The sequence below is a fragment of the Callithrix jacchus genome, chromosome 10 (genome assembly GCF_049354715.1).
Source record: "Callithrix jacchus isolate 240 chromosome 10, calJac240_pri, whole genome shotgun sequence".
Lineage (NCBI taxonomy): Eukaryota > Metazoa > Chordata > Mammalia > Primates > Cebidae > Callithrix > Callithrix jacchus.
In genome coordinates, this window is record NC_133511.1 from 67,150,401 (window position 1) to 67,175,043 (window position 24,643).

The 24,643-nt window shown below is 42.3% G+C and overlaps 1 protein-coding gene across 3 annotated transcripts in view; it reads right to left on the reverse strand.

Moving 5' to 3' along the window:
• The window catches only part of MRPL48 (mitochondrial ribosomal protein L48), a 73,071-nt gene extending 52,485 nt beyond the window's left edge, over positions 1-20,586 (reverse strand). For all 3 annotated transcript variants that reach the window (XM_035265494.2, XM_002754794.6, XM_078340260.1), the window contains exons 1-3: positions 20,413-20,586; positions 4,082-4,134; positions 1,402-1,439 (exon numbers count right to left, since the gene is read on the reverse strand). In XM_035265494.2, coding sequence (XP_035121385.1) covers positions 1,402-1,439; positions 4,082-4,134; positions 20,413-20,580 — 259 coding nt within the window. In that variant the 5' untranslated portion in view covers positions 20,581-20,586. The remainder of the gene's footprint in view (positions 1-1,401; positions 1,440-4,081; positions 4,135-20,412) is intronic.
• Between the last annotated feature and the right edge of the window lie 4,057 nt (positions 20,587-24,643).

Below are 24,643 nucleotides of genomic sequence, written 5' to 3' on the forward strand. Positions count from 1 at the left end.
CATTAACACTGTAGCCTCCTGAGAGAAAGGTAACTCTTCACTAAAGAAAGACACAAAACCCCAGGTTTTCAAAAGGAGTCTTTGAAAATCCTTCTATTATCATAATTATAAGATGTAATCATGAACTGATATTTCCCACAGCACTCCCCTTTCCTTCACATATGCCAGAGACAACTCTTCTTCAATGTCCTTGTTATTAAACTGAGAACTAAACCCATCAATCCAGGATGTGGATAAACAACTTTGTTTTAATTATTTCTCATTCGGAATTGGGATAAGCATTTTTAGCAGGGCTATGCAGGTAGGGAAAGAGAAAAATAATTAGGGTAGTCCCAGCCAAGAAGCTAATTATAAGTTGTTCTCTCCAGTCAATAGACTGTAAGGCCCTCAAGGGCAGAAACAATGCCACCACCTGGCAAGCAGTATGTGCTCAGTAAGTGTATATTTAAAAACAAAACAAAGCAAAACAAAAATGGTTCTCAAGATATTTTACCAAAACAATCTGCAATGATTTGTCCCTGGCAGCTGCCCACATTTTTCAAAATTTCTTTTCCAACTTCTTTCAGTTGTTCTAATTACACTGAACTACTTGGATCTGAATATACCATGCTTCTCTGTCTCTGCCTTTTTGTTCATGCTGTAATGAGAGCACTCTAAGTTCCCTTCATCTAGTCTCTTTAGATCTCATTTTATATATTTACTTCTATCTGTCTATTTACATTTAAATCAGTAAGTATGAGAAAAGCCATAGCCTGATGATGGATATACAAAGCAGGTCTGGAATAGTAGCAGTATTTATTAATAATAATAATTACAGCTGCTACTTTTTGAGCATTTTGTATCTTTTGTCTCACTGAATCTTCAAATGGTGCACTGTAGTTTATATTATAATTATTCTTTTTTTTTTTTAAAAGAGACAGGGTCTTGCTCTGTCACCCAGGCTACAGTGCAGCGGTAATGTTCATAGTTCACTGTAACCTGGGCTCAAGCAATCCTGCCTTATCCTCCCAAGTAACTGGGATCACAAGCCTGTATCACCATGCCTAGTTAATTTTTTTAAAAAAATGTTTGTAGAGACAGGGTCTTGCCATGCTGCCCCGCCTGCTCATTTTTTAAAGTGAGGAAACCAAGCTACAGAGAAATAGCCAAGGATAACAGAATAAATATGTAGTACAGTTGGAATCCAAACTTACTCTAGAGCTCTTGCTCTTAACCATACTTTATGTTCTCACATGGTTCTATGCCATGTTCACATAAAGGGGTAGGATTTGGTTCAGGCCACTGTTCTCAAAGATATGGTAGGCTTCCTTCTAGGCAAAATTATTACAGAATGCAAAATTATTACAGAGTGCTAAAGGGTCACTTAAAGCAGGCCAACTACATCCAGTAAAAACTGCTTACCTACAGAATAGATGGGTTTCTCTCCTGAAGTTCTAAACCTAAAAGGAGAAAGAAAATATGTTGAATATGATTAGAAACCCATATTTTATGTGCATAGTTAGCAAAATTTATATTCTCTCACTAAAGATATGTCAATACTGCTTGAACCTGGGAGGCAGAGGTTGCAGTGAGCTGAGACAGTCCCATTGCACTCCAGCCTGGGAGAAAGAGTGAGATTCTGTCTCAAAAAAAAGAAAAAAGAAAAACAGTGGGGAGTTTGCACTCTATATAAAGAGCAGTTTATATAAAAAAAAAAGACAGGGCCGGGCTCGGTGGCTCACGCCTGTAATCCCAGCACTTTGGGAGGCCAAGGAGGGTGGATCACGAGGTCAAGAGATCGAGACCATCCAGGTCAACATGGTGAAACCCCGTCTTTACTAAAAATACAAAAAATTAGCCGGGCATGGTGGCGCATGCCTGTAGTCCCAGCTACTTAGGAGGCTGAGGCAGGAGAATTGCCTGAACCCAGGAGGGGAGGTTGCAGTGAGCCGAGATGGTGCCATTGCACTCCAGCCTGGGTAACAAGAGCGAAACTCTGTCTCAAAAAAAAAAAAAAAAACACAATTAGGATTTGATCCTAATTACAACCCTAATTAGCTCCGTCATGTCAGAACAACAGATTAACCTCTCCGGACCACAGTTATTTATACAAAATTAAGATATCATCATCTGTTTTACTAGGTCACTATGAGGGTCAATTCATTCATTTAACAAATTTTATTAAATGCCTACTATGTGTCAGATACCATTCTAGGCCTGGGAATAGGGCAGTAAACACAACTAAAAGTCCATGTCCCCATGATGCTTATATTTAGGGGGCAAGGAAAGACAGTTATATTTTTATATGTACAAAATGAACCAGATGGTGACATCTCCTATAAAGAAAAATAAAGCAAAGTAAGGGGACAGAGATTGATGGAGGGGTGTATATTTTACATAGGGTAGTCAGGGAAGGTCTCTTGGATTGGATGTCATTTGGGCAGAAACCTGAATAAACTATAGGGAAAGCCATATGGATATGTGAGGAAAGAATATGCAAAGATCCTGGGGTGGAAAGGTGCTTAGATTATCAAGGAATAGGAAGCCACAGAGCAGCTGAAGCTGAGTAAGTAGTATAAAATGAAGATACAGCTTATGGGAGGTCCTGTAGGCCATGGTGAAGATTGCAGGTTTTATTTTGAGTAAGATGGGATACCACTGGAGAATTTGGAGCAAAGGAGTAATATGAGCTAACTTGGCTTTAAAAGAATCATTCTTATGTTCATAATGTTAGGTCTCTTTATAGATAGATTGATTGTAAGACAGAGTCTCACCCTGATGCTCAGGCTGGAGTGCAATGGCGTGCTCTCGGCTCACTGCAACCTCCACCTCCCAGGTTCAAGTGATTCTCCTGCCTCAGCCTCCCAAGTAGCTGGGATTACAAGTGCCTGCCACCACACCCGACTAATTTTTGTATTTTTAAGTAGAGATGGGATTTCGTCATGTTGGTCAGGCTGGTCTCAAACCCCTGACCTTGTTATCCCCCTGCCTCAGCCTTGCAAAGTGCTGGGATTACAGGTGTGAGCCACCATGCCCAGCTAGTTCTCTCTTTTTTTTTTTTTTTTTTTTTAAAAAAAAAGACACTCTGCTTTACTGTGAAGAATAGAAGACAAAGGTAAACAGAGAGAGACAAGCTGGGAGGCAAAGTGATGGTAGTAAAGCAATGAGAAGATAAAGAGCGGGCCCTGAGTGGTTTAGCAAAACAGAAAGCATGAAGCAAAAACTGGAGAAATAAATGGTTCTAGGTTGAGCACAGCGGCTCATGCCTGTAATCCCAGCCTTTTGGAGGGATCACTTGAGCCCAGGAGGTCAAGACCAGCCTAGGCAACGTGGTGAAACCCTGTCTCTATAAAAAATACAAAAATTAACTGGGCATGCTGGTATATGCATGTAGTCCCAGCAGCTACTTGTGAGGCTGAGGTAGAAAAATCACTTTAGCCTGGGAGGTCAAGGCTGCAGTGAGCTGTGATCATGCCACTGCCCTCCAGCCTGGGCAACACAGAGAGACCCTGTCTCAATTTAAAAAAAAAAAAAAGGTTGTGTATATATTTCAAAAGTAAAGCCAACAAGTTTTGCAGGAGAATTAACAGCATCCACTGGACATGAGGGTTCATGCGTATAATCCCAGCATTTTGGGAGGCTGAGGCAGGCAGATCACCTGAGGTCGGGAGTTCAAGATCAGCCTGGCCAACATGGTTAAACCCCGTCTCTGCAAAAATTAGCCAAGCATGATGGTGGGTGCCTGTAATCCCAGGTACCTGAGAGGCTGAGGTGGGAGAATCACTTGAATGTGGGAGGTGGAAGTTGCAGTGAGCCAAGATTGCGCGACTGCACTCCAGACTGGGTGACAGAGAGAAACTCCATCTCAAAAAATAAGAAAAAAAGAATTAACAGCATCAAGGATTAACTGCAAGTATTTTTGCCTCAGCAACTAGATGAATGGAGATGGTATTAAATGAGAATGGGGAAGAAGCAAGATGGCAGAGGAGATGCTTGATGTGCTTATAGATATGCAAGTGGATATTATAAAAATATGCTGTGTGAACTATGAAGCCAAACACAAATATTAGCTACATTTAATTATTGTTATTAATATCCTTACCTTAAGAGAGAAGAGGCTTGCTTAAAAATGGTATTGTTCCTCAGGCACAGCACCTACAGCAAAACAGTCTTGTTAGGACAATCTTGAGCATTTACAGACCTCCGAGTATATCTTCTCAGAGAGGCAAGAAACACACAGTACACACACCAAAAAAGGACAAAAAGGCTCTTATCTAGCAAAGAAGCTATCCCATAATTAACACCAAGCATGCAAACAAACCAAGGTCATCATTCTCATTCCACCCACTATAGTAAATGCTCAAAAAACAGAAGTTCCCCTCCCACACTGCTTTTTTGCTGTTGACCATTTCCAACTTAATCTATTTTTCCTAATATCAATCAACAATTATTATGCATCTGCCATCCACAGCATCATGATAAGGGCTTTATTAAATCTTCTTTAATTCTCAAAACACTGCAAGACAATTTTACAAGTGAGGCAACTGAGGCCCAGAGAGGTTATATTCCAAAAAATTATACCTAATAAGCTACTAAGAAGACTGACTTACTACAAAAGCTATGCATCTATTACAGCACACTGTCTCTCTCAGTAACGTGATAACAATACTCCACAATAGAGGTAAGGACAAAAAAAAAAAAAAAAAAACAATTACCATGATAGCTACTGTAGCATCGATCTCCCAGACTCAAGTGATTCCCTTGCTCCAGCCTTCTTTTGTTTGTTTGTTCATTTGTTTTATGGGAAAGAACAACAAATGCCTGTTCTTAAGATCCCATAACATAAAGAGAAAATCCTGCCCACTATGGATAACATTTAATTCTTTCAACATGGATGTATGAAAACTCTAGTATGCAAAACCAAAGAAAATCTGAGAAACTGTCAGTCAAGAGGAGCCTATGGAAAAGATGATGACTAAATAAAATATAATATCCTGAATGGGATCTGGAACAGAAAAAGGACACCGGAGAAAAAGTAAGGAAATCTGAACAAAGTATGGACATTAGCTAATATAATACACCAATACTGACTCACTAATTATAAAAAATAAACCACACTAGGCTGGGCGCAGGGGCTCATGCCTGTGATCTCCGCACTTTGGGAGGCTGAGAAAGGTGAATCACTTGAGGTCAAGAGTTCAAGACCAGCCTGGCCAACATGGTGAAACCACGTCTCTACTAAAAATAGAAAAAATAGCCAGGTGTGGTAGTACACACCTATAATCCCAGCTACTTGGGAGGCTGAGGCAGTAGAATTGCTTGAATCCGGGAGGTATGGGTTGCAGTGAGCAGAGATCACACCACTGCGCTCCAGCCTGAGTGACAGAGCAAGACTCTACCAAAATAAATAAACAAACAAACCACACCAATGTAAAGATAATGGGCTGGGCACAGTGGCTCACGCCTGTAATCCCAGCACTTTGGGAGGCCGAGGCAGCAGATCACCTGAGGTTGGGAGTTTGAGACCAGCCTGACTAACATGGAGAAACCCTGTCTCTACTAAAAATACAAAATTAGCTGCGAGTGGTAGAGCATGACTGTAATCCCAGCTACCCAGGAGGCTGAGGCAGGAGAATCACTTGAACCCAGAGAATAACTTGAACCCAGGATGCGGAGGTTGCAATGAGCTGAGATCATGCCATTGTACTCCAGCCTGGGTAACAAGAGCAAAACTCTGTCTCAAAAAAAAAAAGGCAATAATAGGACAAATTGGGAGATATAGGAAGTCTGTGTACTATCTTTGCATGTTTTCTGTAAATCTAAAACTATTCTAAATAAAGCTTATTTTGTATAAGCCAGGTTTAGTGGTTCACACCCATAATCCAAGCATTTTGGGAGGCAAAAGTGGGAAGATCACTTGAGCCTAGGGTTTTGAGACTAGCCCGGGCAGCATAGGGAGACCCTTTCTCTACAAAAATAAAAAAATTAGATGGGCATGGTGGTGCACACCTGTGATCCCAGCTACTTGAGAGGCTGAGGATCACTGGGACCCAGGAGGTTGAGGCTGCAATGAGCCATGATTATGCCACTGCACTCCAGTCTGGGGTTGACAGAATAAGACCCTGACTCAGTCAAAAAAAAAAAAAAAAAAGCTTATCTGCCAACTGCTGTACTGAATGTTAAGAACAAAATGTAACTACAGGGACGAATCTTGAAAACATTATACTAAATAAAAGAAATCAGTCACAAAAGACCAAATATTATATGATTCTATTTCTGTGAAATATCCAGAATAGGCAAGTCTATCGAGAAAGAAAGTCAATTAGTGACTGCCTGGGGCTAGAAGGTCTGGGGAGCTAGGGATGACAGCTAAGGGGTATGCAGTTTCTTTTTTGGGATGATGTTCTCAAATTGCTTGTAGTAATAGTTGTAAACCTCTGTGAATATATTAAAAACTACTGAATTTCACACTTTAAATAGGTAAATTGTATATTAACTATATTTGTGAACTATATTCAATAAAGCTATCAAAAACTGTTTGCACAGGAATTTGGATGGTTGGAGACACAGACATACATTTGTATTAAGCAGCTAAGCAATATTGCCGGCATTGTATGATGAAGTCAAAATAGGCGGTGTGAACAACAAGCACACCTGGCAGGAAATCCAGGGGGAGATGGCTAAGAGAAATCCTTAGCTCTTGCAGAGTTGCAGACGTTGCTGAGGATCTGCTCTGTTATGAACCCTCTTCCTAGACAAATGCATACAGACATGGATATACAAAGAGTTTGCCTACTACTTCAGGAAAGTCACCAAAACTCTTATCACACAAGAACCCCTACACTAAACCAAGAGATCCTCGGAAGCAAGGGTCATGTCATTTTCCTCTCAGGCATATTGTAGACAATCAAGGTTTGTTTTGATGAATAAATGAATTAGAAAGAAGTGAGTAAATGATAATTATTGCTACCATGTATTAAGCACCCACATCTACTTTATTGAGTATCTACCATGTGTCTAAATCACAATATCTTTACAAGATAAGCATTATTATCCCCACTTTACAGTTGAGGAAACAGCTTAAGTAACCTACCCAAAGTCACACAGCTACTATTGAAACTAGCATAGGGTCTTGGGTTTCTCTGACACCAATATCCATAATTTCCCCACTAGTCTACACCTTTTCTCACATAAATGAAGGTGTTAGTGCTTAGGAAATCAGGAGTGGGGAAGATAAAACTTAGGAAAAGTCTCCCAGAGGAAGTGAGACCATGAAGATTGGGAAGGATATGAATAGACAAAAGGGCAAAGTGTGCAGATGTTCCCAAAAAGCCCAATTGAATCAGGTACCAAAAGACTTTGTAAAGTACGTGTACAATATACTGAACCTAATATCATGTCAGCATGAAAGAGTAGGAAACTGGGGCCCCAGGAGAGGTCAGGTCAGCTCTCCCAACTACTGACCATGTAACTTGAAGTTAGAGAAGATGACTCTAAAGTCCCTCCAGGGCCAGGATCTATTAACCATGACAAACAGAACAGATATGAGAATGAACAGAATATATTTTTAAATGGGCCACTTCATATAGAAGAGGTACTGGATGGGAGAAAAAGATCAAAATGGGACTGCTTTCTCATTTTAATTGTTCAGATTTCTGAGTCTCTACAATAACTAAGTATTTAATTATCTAAAAGCCAAAAGAGTTGACAACTTTTTGGAAGACATTCAAACTGTGGTTTGAACTTTGTCAGCTCTGGGAAATGTGCTTCCTCTCTCCTGCAATGCTTGGCATTATTTATCAGGACAAAAGTAATCTATTTGGGGACTGTATCTATAATTACCCCCTCCCCCCATCAGCAAATGAAGAGCAGCTCTGGCTCTGCAAGTGGAGGAGGAGGGTGGTGACGCCAACAAATGAATGAGTGAGGACACAGCTGCTGCAGTGGGTAACAAAAATACTCCCATGAGCCAGTAACCAAGCAAGGACGGCACAACTACCAAAAAACTGAAGTCACAGGGCAAAATCTATAGCATGCGAGTAGCTTAAGACACCGGATCCTGGGGTGGGTGGTGACAGCAATGGGTCAGGGGTCTTTGACGCAAGCAACTGAGAGCTCTTTCATGAAAAGGAACAGAATATATTTGTGTATTAATAAATGTTATTTAAAATAGCATTGTTACTACCATTTATTGATTACATTATTTTTGCTAGGCACTTTATGCATACTATTTCTTTAAAAAAAAATTTTTTTTTAAGAGACCGGATCTCACTATGTTCCCCATGTTGTCTTAAAGTCCTGGCCTCCAGCAATCTTCCTGCCTTGGCCTCCCAAAGTGCTGGGATAACAGGAGTAAACCACCAGGTCTAGCCCATATTATTTCAATTAATCTTTACAGCAACCTTCTCTGATAGGGGCATTACTGCGATAACTGCCTCAATTTTACACAGGAAAAAAAGAAGTTTATGTAAATTGCTCAAAGTAATTGGTTCGATAAGAGAAATGCAAACCCAGGTCTGCTTGAATCCAAAGTCCATCCTCTCTATTCTTCCACACTACCTCTCAAAAAAGTGATACCAATTTACACTAGTGAAGTTCATAGCTAATGATAGCAGCCATTCAGTAATCCTACCGTTTACTGGGCACCTGCTATATGCCAAACACCATCTCCTTTAATCCTCGCAACCATTCTGTGAGGCATAGTTCTTTGTATTTTCTTTTTTATAGATTTAGGGAGTACAAGTGCCATTTTGTTAAATGGTTACATTGCATATTGATGAAATCTGAGTTTTTAGTATAACCATCCCTCAAATGAGGAACATCGTACCCATTAAGCAATTTATCATCTCTTATCCCCCTACTACCTTCCCATCCTTCCAAGTCTCCAATGTCTTATTCTACTCCTGTAGATATTTCTACCCCATTTTATAGTGAGGAAATCAAAGCTCAGAAAAGTGAACTAAGATGTCTTTATAAAAATAGAAAAAAAATGTGCCTCACACAACTAATAAGTCTTGTTCTAGCTGACCCCACAATCAGTGCTCTCTCCACTACCATATACTATATCCTATACTCCTGTTGCAAAGCAAGTCTGCTATTACATGACAGCTCTTATTTTATTCCCTGAGATGAGAGAGCACCTTGATCTATATTCCAATTCTTTTTTTTTTTTTTTCTTTTGAGACAGGGTCTTGCTCTGTCACCCAGGCTGGGGTGCAGTGTCATCATGGCTCACTGCAGGCTTGACCTCTTAGGCTTAAGCCATCTTCCTGCCTCAGCCTCCCAGGTAGCTAGGACTACAGATGTGTGCCACTATACTCAGCTAACTTTTTTTTCACCAAGCTGGAGTACAGTGGCGTGATCTTGGCTCACTGCAACCTCTGCTCCCCACCTCGGCTAATTTTTTAATTTTTTTGTAGAGATGGGGTTTTGCCATGTTGCCCAGGCTCTATATTCCAAAGCTTGCAATATCTTAGGCATCCTGGAAAAGCCCAGTACCTGCCTGAGTTCATTTATTGGAAGCTTCAAATTCTCCTCACTGGCTTTCCACACTCAGTGCCCATCACTACCTTTCTCATGTACAGGACCAATACTAGCCTCTCTGTCCATAATGATCCATCTGCTACTTAAATACCTCCCTGTTGCCATGTGCAGTGGCTCACACCTGTAATCCCAGTACTTTGGGAGACCGAGGTGGGCAGATGATGAGGTCAGGAGTTTGAGACCAGCCTGGCCAAGATGGTGAAACCCCGTCTCTACTAAAAATAGAAAAATTAGTCAGGTGCAGTGGCGGGCACCTGTAATCCCAGCTATTCAGGAGGCTGAGGCAGGAGAATCTCTTGAACCTGGGAGGCAGAGATTGCAGTGAGCAGAGATTGCACCACTGCACTCCAGCCTGGGTGACTAGAGCAAACTCCGCCTCAAAAAAAAAAAAAGACCCAGGCTGGGTTTGGTAGCTCACACCTGTAATCCCAGCACTTTGGGAGGCCGAGGAGGGTGGATCACCTGAGTTCAGAAGTTCAGGCCGGGCGTGGTGGCTCACGCCTGTAATCATAGCACTTTGGGAGGCCAAGGCACATGGATCACCAGGTCAGGAGTTCAAGACCAGCCTGACCAACATGGTGAAACCGTGTCTCTACTAAAGACACAAAAATTAGCAGGACGTGGTGGTGTGCGCCTGTAATTCCAGCTACTCAGGAGGCTGAGGCAGGAGAATCGCTTGAACCCACGAGGCAGAGGTGGCAGTGAGCAGAGATTGAGCCACTGCAATCCAGCCTGGGCAACAGAGTGAGACTCTGCCTTAAAAAAAAAAAAAATAAAGGGAGAGATCCAAGATGGCTGACCACTAGCAGCTCAGGCTTGTAGCTCCCAGTGAAAGCGCAGAGAACAAGAGGACACCACACTTTCAGACGAATTTTTGTTGCTCAAGGACCAGGAGATTCACAGCGGAGGAGCCCCACGGGTCGCCAGCGCGACTCTTGCAGCTGGCACTGCGGTTTTGCCGGTGTCCCTGCGCAGTGGTTCTTGGTGCAGAGTACACGGGACTGGGTCCCCTTTTGGCTGACGTTTGGAGCTGACTGAAGAAGGGATTCAGGAGGGAAGCCAGACGGGAGACTCCCGGACAGAAAAGCACCAAGAATCTTGATGCTGCTGTTTTAGCTGGCGCAGTGGGTTGCTCAGATTTTGGCCCTGGGAATTAACAAGTTGGACGTCCACTAAGAGCTCTAATTCGAAAGTTGGTAATTACAAAGATGACAGGTGGATAAATTTACAACAATGGGAAGAGACCAGCATAAAAAGGCTGAGAATACTCAAAATCAGAATGCCTCTTCCTCTACAGAGGATCACAGTTCCTCAACAACAGGGGAACAAGGCCTGATGGAGAACGAGTGCATTCCATTAACAGAATCAGGCTTCAGAAGATGGATAATAAGAAACTTCTGTGAGTTAAAAGAACATGTTCTAGCCCAATGTAAAGAAACTAAGAACTTTGAGAAAAGATTTGACAAAATCCTAATGAGAATAGACAATTTAGAGAGGAATATAGTGAATTAATGGAACTGAAGAATACTATACGAGAACTCCAAGAAGTATGCACAGGTTTTAACACTCGAATTGATCAAGCAGAAGAAAGGATATCAGAGGTCGAAGACCAACTTAATGAAATGAAATGAGAAGACAAGATTAGAGAAGAAAAAGTAAAAAGGAATGAGCAAAGTCTCCAAGAAATATGGGACTATGTGAAAAGACCTAATTTATGTTTGATAGGTGTACCTGAATGTCATGAAGAGAATGAATCCAAGCTGGAAAATATTCTTCAGGATAATACTCAGGAAAACTTTCCTAACCCAGTAAGTTGGGACAATACTCATCTCCATGTAATACAGAGAACACCACAAAGATATTCCTCAAGTAGAGCAACCCCAAGACATATAATTGTTAGATTCATCAGGGTTGAAATAAAGGAGAAAATTCTAAGGGCAGCTAGAGAGAAAGGTCAGGTTACCCATAAAGGGAAGCCTATCAGACTTACAGCAGATCTCTCAGCAAAAACCCTACAAGCTAGAAGATAGTGGGGGTTAATATTCAATATCCTCAAAGAAAAGAATTTTCAACCCAGAATCTCATATCCAGCCAAACTAAGCTTTATAAATGAAGGAAAAATAAAATTTTTCACAAACAAGCAAGCCCTCAGAGATTTCATCACCACCAGGCCTGCTTTACAAGAGCTTCTGAAAGAAGCACTACACACAGAAAGGAACAACCAGTATCAGTCATCGCAAAAACTTACCAAAAGATAAAGAGTATCTCCATAATGAAGTATTTATATCAACTAATGGGCAAAAGAGCCAGCCAGCATTAAATGACAATATTAAACTCACAAATATCAATATTAATCCTGAATTTAAATGGATTAAATACCCCAATCAAAGACACAGACACGCAAACTGAATAAAAAGTCAAAGCACATCGGCACTCTGTATCCAGATCCATCTCATAAGCAAGGACACACAAAGACTCAAAACAAAAGGTTGGAGGAAGACTCACCAATCAAATGGAGAGGAAAGAAAAACAAAACAAACAAACAAAAAAAAACAAGAGTTGTAACTTTCTCTGACAAAATAGCCTACAATAGTAACCAAGACTAAAAGAAACAAAGAAGGACATTACATAATGATAAAAAGATCAATACAACAATAGGAGTCAACGATCATAAATATATATGCACCAATATAGGAGCACCCAGATACATAAGACAAGTTTTCAATGTCTTATAAAGAGACTCGGACTCCCACACTAATAGCGGGAGACTTTGACACCACATTGTTAATATTCGACAGATCAATGAGATAGAAAATTAACAGAGACATTTATGATTTGAACTCAGACCTGGAACAAGTAAACTCAGTGAATATTTATAGAATTCTTCACCCCAGGTCCACAGAACATACATTTTTTTTAGTATCACATTACACCTATTTTGAAAGTGACCATATAATTGGAAGTAAATCACTCTTCAGCATTTGCATAGCATTTCCCAGACTTAAATGAAATATCGGGTGGCTGTTTGTTATTTTCTTTCCTTATTCCTTCCTGTCTCCGCTGTTAAGCATAATCATCAGCATAAAAGAGGTTTTTAATACCTATTTCTAGATTGCATTCCAGCCTGGGCAATAGAGCAAGACTCCTGTTCTCTCTCCCCCTTTTCTCTTTCTCTTTCTTTCTTTAAAAATAAAAATAAAAATAAAAAATAAAATAAATACCTTCCTGGACAAAAACGGAAACATTTTCAGACACTTCTAATTATCTGAATGTTCTCCCACATAGAAAGGCAAAACCCAACTCCCTATAACTTCTATGGTTTGTGGTTAGTTCTCCATTCTGAGATCACACAAAGTAAGTTCAGTTCTTGTTTTTCATACAAGAAGTCAAACTGTGAAACTCCTCAAGTATTTGAAGGTAATAGTCATTGCCTCCAGGTTTTCTCAAGTTCTTTCAAAAATTGCTTTTGTTTCCAGTCTTTCCCTTAGCTATAACCTTCTGAACATATTTATGTTGACTATCAAAGTGTACCTTTGGATTGGGTCCTTTGGCAGTTAGGAGCACAAGTTTTATATCCAAACCCAAACACGAATTTGTGTTTGAGTATCAGCACTTCCATTTTACTAGCTGTATAAACCTGGCAAGTCAGCTGGCCTCACATATTGTTACATGATTTTTGGAGTGTCATTTTTCTGGCCAGAAAAGTCTGTGGCCGGTGGCACCTTTGCCCGAGTTTTGTTCAAGTCCACTGGGCTTGTTTCACCCACTTGTCTTGGAAGGCTGCACTCGGTTCATGCTACCAGCCTGAGTACCACACCTGCCAGCGGCAAGTCAGGCATGGACCGGTGAGGGGTGTGTGAGTGAGCATGGGGTCCAGCCAATGTGCACAGTCAGACATGCCGGCTGCTTCAGTGGGGTGGGCAGCTCCAGGTGCTGGCATAGGCACTGGTTCTTGTGAGGCCAGACCAGGTGCACCACAAGCAGCTTTCATAGCTGGCACTGGGGAACATGTGGCTCCCAGAAGCTTGGAGATGCCAGCAACCACAGGGATCCAAAGAGGGACTCACAGCCCTGGCTCAGGGAGCTCTCAGGGCTCGGCTCCCCCAAGGGCTGCAGCTCTTCTTTCCTTCTCTTTCACCCACAACATGGTGAACAAGGGGCACATCTCAGCCCTGTTTGTGTTGCAGCTCTCTTCGCCCCACCATTAGATGGGTCCCCAGTTCCTGTCCTACAACCAGAAAGAATGGGGTATGCAGACAATGAAGGGTGAGCAAGACAAAAAGGAGCTTTACTGAGTGACAGAACAGCTCAAAAGAGGCCCTGGAGTGGGCAGCTCCTCTCTGCAGGCAGGTCGTCTGGATGTCTTCCCAGCTCTCAGCAGAGGAGGCTCTTGAGTGGGTAGCTCCTCTCTGCAGCCAGTTGTCCTGATGCTCAGCTCTGGCTGAGCCTAAGGTTTGGATTTTTGGGTTTTTTTTTGAGACAGAGTCTCGCTATTGTTGCCCAGGCTAGAGTGAAATGACATGATCTCAATACAACCTCTGTCTCCTGGGTTCAAGAAATTCTCCTGCCTCAGCCTCCTAAGTATCTGGGATTACAGGTGCCCACCACCATGCCCAGCTAATATTTTTTGTATTTTTAGTAGAGACAGGGTTACACCATGTTGGCCAGGCTGGTCTCAAACCCCTGACCTCAGATGATTTGCCCGCCTTCACCTCCCAAAATGCTGGGTTTACAGGCGTGAGCCACCACACCTGGCCCCAAGGTTTTTATGAGCCTCAGATGGAAGAAAGTACATGCTGATTTGTTCATGGGTGGCCAAAGGTGGGCCTGGAAAAGGCATCATAAGTTCCCACTCCTGTCCACGGGACTGGCAGCCCAGCCCAGGCTGTAGATGCCAAGAGGCACCTGCAGGCCAGTGCTGAGATGCCCTCAGCCCCCCTACAGCTTCCCTCCTGTGCTTGTTGGTGCCCAAAGTCCAGAGGGAGCCAAGGGAGCAAAAGGCTGGTTTGTCAGCACTGCCCAGAGCATGTGCACACCTGACTAGGCTGCGACAGTGCCTGGGCTTGGCCCCAACTTTGCTCCAAGATCAGAGCTGGTGCCGACAGTAGGAAGAAGCCAGGCAATGGGAGCAGGCATCTCTGAGCCTGCCGGGGAAGGGGCAGCCTACCCAGGCCCCACAAGAGTGGGGAGTTGCCTAGGTCTGCAGTCATAGTTTGGGCAGCTTTAGCTGCACCCAGAAGGGCAGAGGTCCTGCTTGTTCCGTGGAACAGGAGACCCAGATCCACAGCCATGACTCAGGCAGCTGCAGCCACACTGGGGAGCTCCCACCCAACCTGGGAAGGGACAGGGCTCCCACTTGTCCCTGGCTCCCGCTGGTTCCATGAAACATGCAGCCCTGGCCATATCTCCCTGCTGCAACCAGCATGATGGCAATGGCCACTCCACTGCTACCACCAATATTATATGATTCCATTTATATGAAATGACTAGAATAGATAAATCCATGACAGAAAGATTAGTGGGTGCCAAGGGCTGAGGAGATGACAGTAGGGGAGTGACTACTTATGGTAAGGAGTTTCCTTTTGGGATGATAAAAATGTTTTAGAATTAAATAGTGGTAACAGTTGTATAGCTTTGTGAATATACTAAAAACCATTAAATTATCTACTTTAACAGAATGAATATTATAATACATAAATAATAATTTGTTTAATTATTAAAAAAGAAAGTCACAAGAAAACTTTCGTGACTGCTCAGACTTGCTTGGATCCTGCTGTTACACATTTTTTTAAAAAAAATTTACAGATGTTCCAGGTGTGGAGGCTCCCGCCTGTAACGCAGCACTGGCCAAGCGGGTGGATCACCTGAGGTTGAGAGTTCGAGACCAGCCTGACCAACATGGAGAAACCCCATCTCTACTAAAAATACAAAATTACCCCAGAATGGTGGCACATGCTTGTAATCCCAGCTACTCGGGAGGCTGAGGCAAGAGAACTGCTTGAACCTGGGAGGCAAAGATTGCAGTGAGCTGAGACCACGCCACTACACTCCAGTCTGGGCACCAGATCAAGACTCAATCTCAAAAAAAAAAAAAAAAAGTAAGAAAAGTAAATACTTGGCCTCAGAACATAACTGCTAGATGGTACTTCTAAGCCAGAGCTGAGCTACATTAAACTCAATTCCCTAACTTTCTTTAGAATTTAACCCAATTTTACAATCCTTGTCGTTACCACCTAAAATGTTTGTTTGTCTGACTTCATTTGGTTTATTTAATTTTGTTTATTTATTTAGATATAGATAGACAGATCCAGGGTCTTGATCTATTACCCAGGCTGGAGTACAGTGGGGTGATCACAGCTCACTGCAGCCTCAGCCTCCCAGGCTCAGCTGTTCTTCCCACCTCAGCCTCCCAAGTAGCTGGGACTACAGAAGCATGCCACCACACCTAGCTAATTTTTGTATTTTTTGTTGAAATGAGGTTTCGCCACATTGCCCAAGAACTCCTGGTCTCAAGCAATCCATCCACCTCAGCTTTCCAAAGTGTTGGGATTACAGACATGAGCCACTGTACCTGACCTAAATATAAATCCAATCCCTTACGTCAATTCTCACCCCCATACTACTACTATGCACACTCTCCCTTAATCTATACCCCAGTGCTTCTCTCCCTCCTAACATCCTCTAGGTCCTCTGGAACTCCAAGTGTGTTCTCATTTCAGGGCCTTTACACATGTTCTTCTCCTTGTCTGGAATATTTTTCTCTGTCTAAATCCTACTTACTCTTTAAAGCTTAGTAGTCATGCAACATTCTCAAAAAAACTTTTGCAACTTCTCAGACTTGCTTGGATCCTGCTGTTACATAGTCATATAGTACCCTGAATCTTTCATTTGTAGCATTTTTCATAGTCAATTAAGTAGTTAGAAGTTTAATTAGTCCACCTCTGAATAAGCACCATGAAGACAGGAACCTGCTGCATCGCAGCATCTAGCATACACTCTGGCACAGAACAAGTGCCCAATAAATATCTACTAATCAAATTAGTAAATCCCTCTAAACCTCATCTCCTTATCTCTGAAGAGTTTGTAAAAACATTTATCTTATAGACTTGTTGACATGATTAAATTAGATAACATATGAAAAGAGCTAACAAGTACAAGCTGCATTTCTAACGGGTCAAATTGGTAACAATGATGATAATGGTGGTGGTAATGGTTCAATTCCTCATTTGTGAAACAGTGTGTACCTTAGGGTGCGAGAGATGCTAAAGATAAAACCATTAACAAAAAATAGAAAAGCTCCTCCAGAGCCTGTGGTCTAGTGGTGACCAGGAAATAGCCAACTTCTTGACTATTCTGTGCTTTTGGACTTCCTGCCCTTCTAGGTAATCTAGAATATGTGTACCACTACTTCAGGTCTTTTAATGTTCTCCTAATTCATGTCTGTTGAATGAATTAGGAGGACATTTTGTTCATATGAACTCTGTTCCACTTTTGCCTTCAAATGCTGAAACCTGAAAACATCTTATCTCTGAGATCAGTCCCTCAGGATGTTTTCTCCTGGGCTGACATATTAGACACAACTTGGCACAGCATTAGTGATCACAGCCTCTCCCCTAACCATACCCTTATGATTCAGGAGTAAGGTAATTCCTGAGAAAATATTGGTGACCTCAGACTGAGTGGCATCTAGACCTGAGCTTGACACTCCAGAGCCATATCGTTTTCTGTGCAAAATAACTGCAGGTGATTCAATACTCATTTCCTTGGTGCATTCTAACTTCCCCAGATACCATCCTGCCATTGTGATCAATCAATACACTGATCTGATAAATATCAGCATTAGTGTCTTATGTGGTTCTACCCTGCTGAACTCCTGTTGACTCAAAGAGGTATTGGCTCTATCCAGTTTTATTCTAGCAAAGCGAGGCTCACTCGTCTAAATTTGAGATGAAGTTAGGCACAAAAGGGCATGTCTGATATCCCAGCAATTCAGGAGGCTGAAGCGGCAGGATCACTTGAGCCCAGAAGTTCAAGACCAGCCTGGGCAACATAGTGAGACTTTGTCTCAAAAATAAAATTTTAGATTATTTGTAGCCAGAAATTTCTTAGGGTCCCAAGGAAAGAGCACTGAATTAAGAGTTAGAAGTTACAGTCCCAACTCCACCATGTGCTTACCATGTAATATCAACATTGTTCACACAACTTGGGAGGCCGAGATGGGAGAATCACCTGAGCCCAGGAGATTGGGGCTGCAGTGAACCAAGACTGGCTACTGCACTACAGCCTGGGCAACAAAGTGAAACCCTGTCAAGAGAAAAGAAAAGAAAAGAAAGGAAAAGGGGAGGGGAGGGGAGGGGGAGAGGGGAGGGGAGGGGAGGGGGAGAGGGGAGGGGAGGGGAGGGGAGGGGAGGGGAGGGGAGGGGAGGGGAGGGGAGGGGAGGGGAGGAGAAACGGCAGTGGGGTCTTAGGAGTACAACTAATTTAGGTTCTGTTCAGGAGTGGTGGCTCATATCTGTAATCCCAGCACTTTGGGAGGCCAAGGTGAGAGGATTGCTTGAAGCCAACAGTTTGAGAACAGCCGGGGCTACAAAGCAAGACCCCATCTCTACCAAAAATAAAAAAATGACCCGAGCATGGTGGTGTGCACCTGTAGTCCCCGTCACATATGAAGCTGAGTAAAGAGGATCACTTGAGCCTAGGAATTCAAGGATTTAGTAAACTATGATTGTACCATTGCACCCTAGCCTAGGTGAGAAGTAAGACCCTGTCTCTAAACAAAAACAAAAACAAACCCTAGGCTCCAGTCATTCATTCAAGGCATCAGTATGACATTAAAATCTCTGTTACATGCCAGACATAAGGCTTCCATTTCCTCGTCTGTTGCATCTGCCAGGATTGTCTTGTGATACGGTGACGATCAAATGAATTATGTAAATGAAACTTTATTAACTATAGAATAATATCAATATTCTTATTTGCATCATCCTTCATACCTTGCAAACTACTCCTATTTACATTATCCTCTATAATCTCTACAATTCCATGTGGTGAGATCATCTGCATTTTACAGATAGGAAACTAAAGCAGTAAAGTTAAATAAATTGCCTACAAGGTCACAGCAAGAGATAGATCTCAGGTCTGACACAATCCCAAGGCCTTCCTTATAAATGTAAAGTATTGGCCGGGCGGTGGCTCATGCTTGCAATCCCAGCACTTCAAGACCAGCCTGATCAACATGAAGAAACCCCGTATCTACTAAAAATACAAAATTAGCCGGGTGTGGTGGCGCACGCCTGTAATCCCAGCTACTCGGGAGGCTGAGGCAGGAGAATTGGTTGAACCTGGGACACAGAGGTTGCAGTGAGCTGAGATTGTGCAACTGCACTCCAGCCTAGGCAACAAGAGTGAAACTCCTCCGTCTCAAAAATAAATAAATAAATAAATAAATGTAAAGTATTAACTAACACTTTAAGACAGGCTTGCATTTGGCATATAATGATGAGGTTAGCTGACTAAAGCAACTAAGGAATAACGAAGGAGTCTGCAAGAGAACAGTGGCATCAGACTTTGAGAGGCCCTATATACCCTTGTATCTTTAGATGCTGGCCTTAATGACAGATTTCCATGGGCTCTTCTGGAGAATTGCATGGTCAGAAAGAGTATTCCTTGAAAAATAATCCCTCCCTTTTAGCATTTCTCAGAAGAAGGCAAATCAAGGAGTGTAGTCACCAGTGTGACCATCTTTAACAATGGAATTTTGAAACTTTCTGCTTTTTTTTTCTATTATCTTGGCATCATATTTAGCCAAATTCTTACAAACTGGCTAAGTGAATTGTTTCATAAAGGATGAAGTGAGGCATGGGCTCTTAGACATTCAGGGGCAGCCCCAAGGTAACCACGGATAGATCCATGAGCTGCAACGACCATGCTGACCTATGAATCATGAAAATATAGTCCCCACAATTAATGCCTAAAACAAAATTTTAATATAAATTGCTAAAATGAGTCCTTAAGCAGCATAATACAATTGAAAGAGCACAAATGAAATCTGTTAAATCTGTTAAGGGAACGGGACAAAAGCCAAGGAACACATTTATAGTGGTTTATATGGTTTTATGACAATCATTTAAATAAAATAAGGTTTTGGAAATGAAAACAGTTTATTATTGCCAGGGGTGGCTCACTCCTGTAATCCCAGCACTTTGGGAAGTCAAGGCAGGCGGATCACAAGGTCAGCAGTTCAAGACCAGCCTGGCCAACACAGTTAAACCCGTCTCTATTGAAAAATACAAAAATTAGCCAGGCGTTGTGGCATGCACCTGTAGTCCCAGCTACCAGGAAGGCTGAGGCAGGGGAATCGCTTGAACCTGGGAGACGGTGAAGCAAGATTGCACCACTGCACTACAGCCTGGGCGACAGAGCCAGACTCCATCTCAAAAAAAAAAAAAAAAGAAAAAGAAAATGTAGTTTTTATTATTTCTCTTTCCTTATTACCAGGTAGCTTCACATCCTTATCAGTTCAGCAAGTCTGCATTCTTAGACAAAATTCTAGAAGCTGATGACTAAATGCAAATATAAAATGACCTGCTCAAGGTCATACAGTTTATCGGGACTATATCATGGTGTCGTAATTCCCAACGAGAAGCTCTCCCCTTTCTAGGCACTGGGTGGAGAGAGTGCCATGTGGTGTGGGCGTGGTACGGGTCTGTTCAGCCGAGTTCGCCCGGGGGGCGGGGAAGGAATTTGCTCAGCCCCTTTAACACGCATGTGCTGCTGGGAAGGACGTTGGGCGCCCTAGTGTCTCACTCCCGGATGTCAGCTTGCCGCCAGCTCCGGGCTCAGCACTCTCCACCATCTCCCTGCGCCCCGCGTGCGTGGAATCTACGTTACCTTTTCCAAGGTTCCGCTCATCCTTTGCTGCTGCGCGGCCTCTAGCTGTGCAAACCGAAGATCCGCCCCCCCCGCAGCCGCGTTCCCTGGGCGTCTGAAAACACTAACAGAACGGCCTTGACCAAGTGCAGCAACAAAATCCGACCGAGACTCACTCAACTTCCGCATCACTTTAGTTCCGGAAGCTTCTGAAATTCAGCCTCTAGATATTCCGCTTTCCGCCCACAGTCAGGTTGTCACCTTCGCTGCTGTTTCTCCAGGCAGAATTAATCGCCATCTCTGGGTTACCCCGGTACTTTGCACACAATTCTGATTTTTCACTTACAGTACTATATACTAATTATTTATTGCCACCTCTTCTCTATTTGAAAGAGTTCTTAAAAGACTGAGATCCCGTCTGATTAATTCCTTTCAGTGTCTAGGACAGATCTGACTTTTTTTTTCTTTGAGATAGAGTCTAACTCTGTCACCCAGCCAGAGTACAGTGGCACGATCTTGGTCTCACTGCAACCTCCGCCTCCCAGTTCAAGCAGTTCTCCTGTCTCAGCCTCCCGAGTAGCTGGGACTACAGGTGCCCGGCACCATGGCTAAGTTTTGTATTTTTTTGTAGAGACGGTGTTTCACTACATGGTCAGGCTGGTCTCGAATACCTGACCTCAGGTGATCTGCCTGCCTTGGCCTCCCAAAATGTTGGGATTACAGGCGTAGGCCACCAACCTCAACTGCACAGATCTAACTTCTAACCTCTATTTAAGAGTTGACTGACTCTAAGTGAACCTTCTGACATTCAGTTGCCTCATAATAATTTAGAATTAAACTATTTTTCGAGTGAGTAGCCACTATATGCAATACATAATGCTCAGTGCAGCAGTTTATTCATCACAGCATGTTAAGGAGATATTATCATTTGACTTAACAGATAAAGATTGAATCAAGAAGTTAAAGGACTTGACTGGGATCAAATGAAGCAAAGCGAATTTCAGATTCTGTCTCATTTATGCAGTGTTTTCCCTCTGACACACTCCTCACATGAGACAATACTGTTACCAAAAGCTTTCATTTACTTATTTTATACATGCTCAACCAATTGTTTAGCATAATTTTGTGCCAGTCCTTTGAACGAACGGTAGGAACACAGAAATTAATATTATGTGACCCTGCCATTAAGTGTCCCATAGAGATTAGCAAGGAGTCAAAGTCATAAGCAATTATAAAACAATAAGGAAATTTAAGTTACAGAGATATACTCATAAACTCTGTATACAAAGGGAGCACATGAGCACATAAATTCAGCATCAAGTGAAATAACAAATATGCAATTGTTTTTATTATTGCTGTTACTGTTGGTTCAGCCACTGTTATTGTACTTGGTGAGGAAAAGATGTAAAAACTGGTAAATACGAATAGAGATGCAATCATAGAAAGTTTAGTCTGTTGTCAGAATCCTTGCCAAGATCCCTTATCATGTTTTATCAATCCTTCCTATGATGAAATTCCAAGGAACTACCAAGAGCTATGTGGGTAAATCTCTTTCCCACAAATGTAGCCCTTCTTCCCCTGACTCCTCAGGCAGAGCTGCTAGGAGACTATGATGGTTCATTTTATACATCAATTTGACTAAGCAGTGGGATGCCCAGATATATGGTCAAAGTTATTCTGAGGGATGTGTGAGGGATGTATTTTTAGATGTCATTAATATTTAAATCAGTAGACCCAGTAAAGCTGATTGCCCTCCCTAATGTGGATGGGCCTCCTATGTACACACATGATATACATTATATAGTGTGTATGTGTGTATACGTATATATGTATATATACATACATGATGTGAGGTGTACATATACTCGCTGTATACATATACACACAGACACATATGTATGTACAGGCATTTACTGCGTAACGTTGCAGTCAGTGATGGACTGCATATATAATGGTGGTTCCATAAGATTATAATACCCTATTTTTACTGTATCCTTTCTATGTTGAGATACACAAATACTTATCATTGTGTTAAATTGCCTACAGTATTCAGTACAATAACACGTTGTACAGGAGCAACAGGCAATACCATATAGCCTGGTTGTGGAGTAGGCTATACCAACGGTCCCCAACCTTTTGGCACCAGGGACCAGTTTTATGGTAGACAATTTTTCCATGGACTGAGGTGGGGTGGAGGATAGTTTTCTGATGAAACTGTTTCACCTCACATCATCAGGCATTGTATTCTCATAGGACTGCACAACCTAGATTCCTTGCATGTGCAATTCACAATATGGTTCAGATGCCTATGAGAATCTTTTGTTTTTTCTTTGAGATGGAGTCTCGCTCTTGTCTCCCAGGCTGGAGTGCAAAGGTGCAATCTCGGCTCTCTGCAACCTCTGTCTCCTGTGTTCAAGTGATATTCTCCTGCCTCAGCCTCCCTAGTAGATGGGATTATAGGCACACACCACCATGCTTGGCTAATTTTTTGTATTTTAGTAGAGACAGTGTTTCACCATATTGCCCAGGCTGGTCTTGAACTCCTGATCTCAGGCAATCTGCCCACCTCCGCCTCCTAAAGTGCTAGGATTACAGGCATGAGCCACTGCACCCTGCCTTTTTTTTTTCTTTTGAGATGGAGTTTCGCTCTTGTTGCCAAAGCTGGAATGCAATGGCACAATCTCAGTTCACTGCAACCTCTGCCTCCCAAGTTCAAGGGATTCTCCTGACTCAGTCTCCCAAGTAGCTAGGATTACAGGAATGTGCCACCATGGCCGACTAATTTTTTATTTTTAGTAGAGACAGGGTTTCTTCATGTTGGTCAGGCTGGTCTCGAACTACTGACCTCAGGTGATCTGCCTGCCTCAGCCTCCCAAAGTGCTGGGATTACAGGCATGAGTCACCATGCCCAGCCAATCTCTCTCAAATTGAGGTTAGAAGTCAGATTTCCAGTCCTGTGCTAGATGCTAGAATGAATTAATCAGACAGGATATCAGTCCTTGAGGAACACAATCAAATATGGAGAAAATATAGTAACAAATAATTAGTATCTAGCATGGTAAGTGAAATACTAGAATTGTGTGCAAAGTACTGAGGTAAGGCAGAGATGACAATTAATTCTGCTTGGAAATATAATGGACCAGTCATACCTCCTCCCCTACAGGTATTGAGTTTTGCCTAATAAAAGCTACTGGGGTTTTAGGAGTGAAATATTAAATAAGAGAAAAAAAAAAACATCAGGCCATGCGTGGTGGCTCACACCTGTAATCCCAGCACTTTGGGAGGCCAAAGCGGGTGGATCACCTGAGGTCAGAGTTCGAGACTATGGAGAAACCCCATCTCTACTAAAAATACAAAATTAGCTGGGTTTGGTGGTGCATGCCTGTAATCCCAGCTACTCAGGAGTCTGTGGCAGGAGAATTGCTTGAACCCAGGAGGCAGAGGTTGTGGTGAGCAAAGATCGCACCATTGCACTCCAGCCTGAACAACAAGAGTGAAACTCTATCTCAAACAAACAAACAAAAAATTCAATCAAATGCTAGTATGTGCCGGATCAGTTATTTTTGGGTGTATGAGTTCATTCAGTCTTTCCAATAACCCTATGAGACTGAGGATCATTATACCCATTTGTTTCTTTTTTCTTCTTCTTTTCTTCTTTTTTTTGAGATGGAGTGTCACTCTTGTCCAGGCTGGAGTGCAGTGGCACGATCTTGGCTCACTGCAACCTCTGCCTCTAGGGTTCAAGCCATTCTCCTGCCTTGGCCTCCCAAAGTGCTGGGATTACAGGCGTGAGCCACCACACCTGGCCCATTATACCCATTTCATAGATGAGGAACAGAGGTAGGAAGAAGGTACCTAGTTTACATAATGTTATATAAGTGGTGAGCTGTTTCATTTCAGTGCCTGTGTTTCATCTGTTTTATGGGACTGTGACTCTATGTTTGCAAAAGGGTAGCTTGGCACCAGAGAGTTTCTTCCTTGTCTAGTCCAGGTAAATACAATGTAATAAGATACAAATCCATCTTTGTGTTAATGTACTGAGATAGGAAAGGTGAAAGGAAAGGGAAAAGGAAGAAGGAGATTGTTAGTCGTTTGTATGAAGATACAAGGATTCACAAAACAACTAGAATTTTTAATTATTTTTTAATCTATTTTCTATCCTTAGAGGAGAACAACTAGAATATTTTTAAATGTCAGGAATCTAAAACCCAAAAGCGAGGTGAATTCAGCATATATAAATACAAGGCACCTT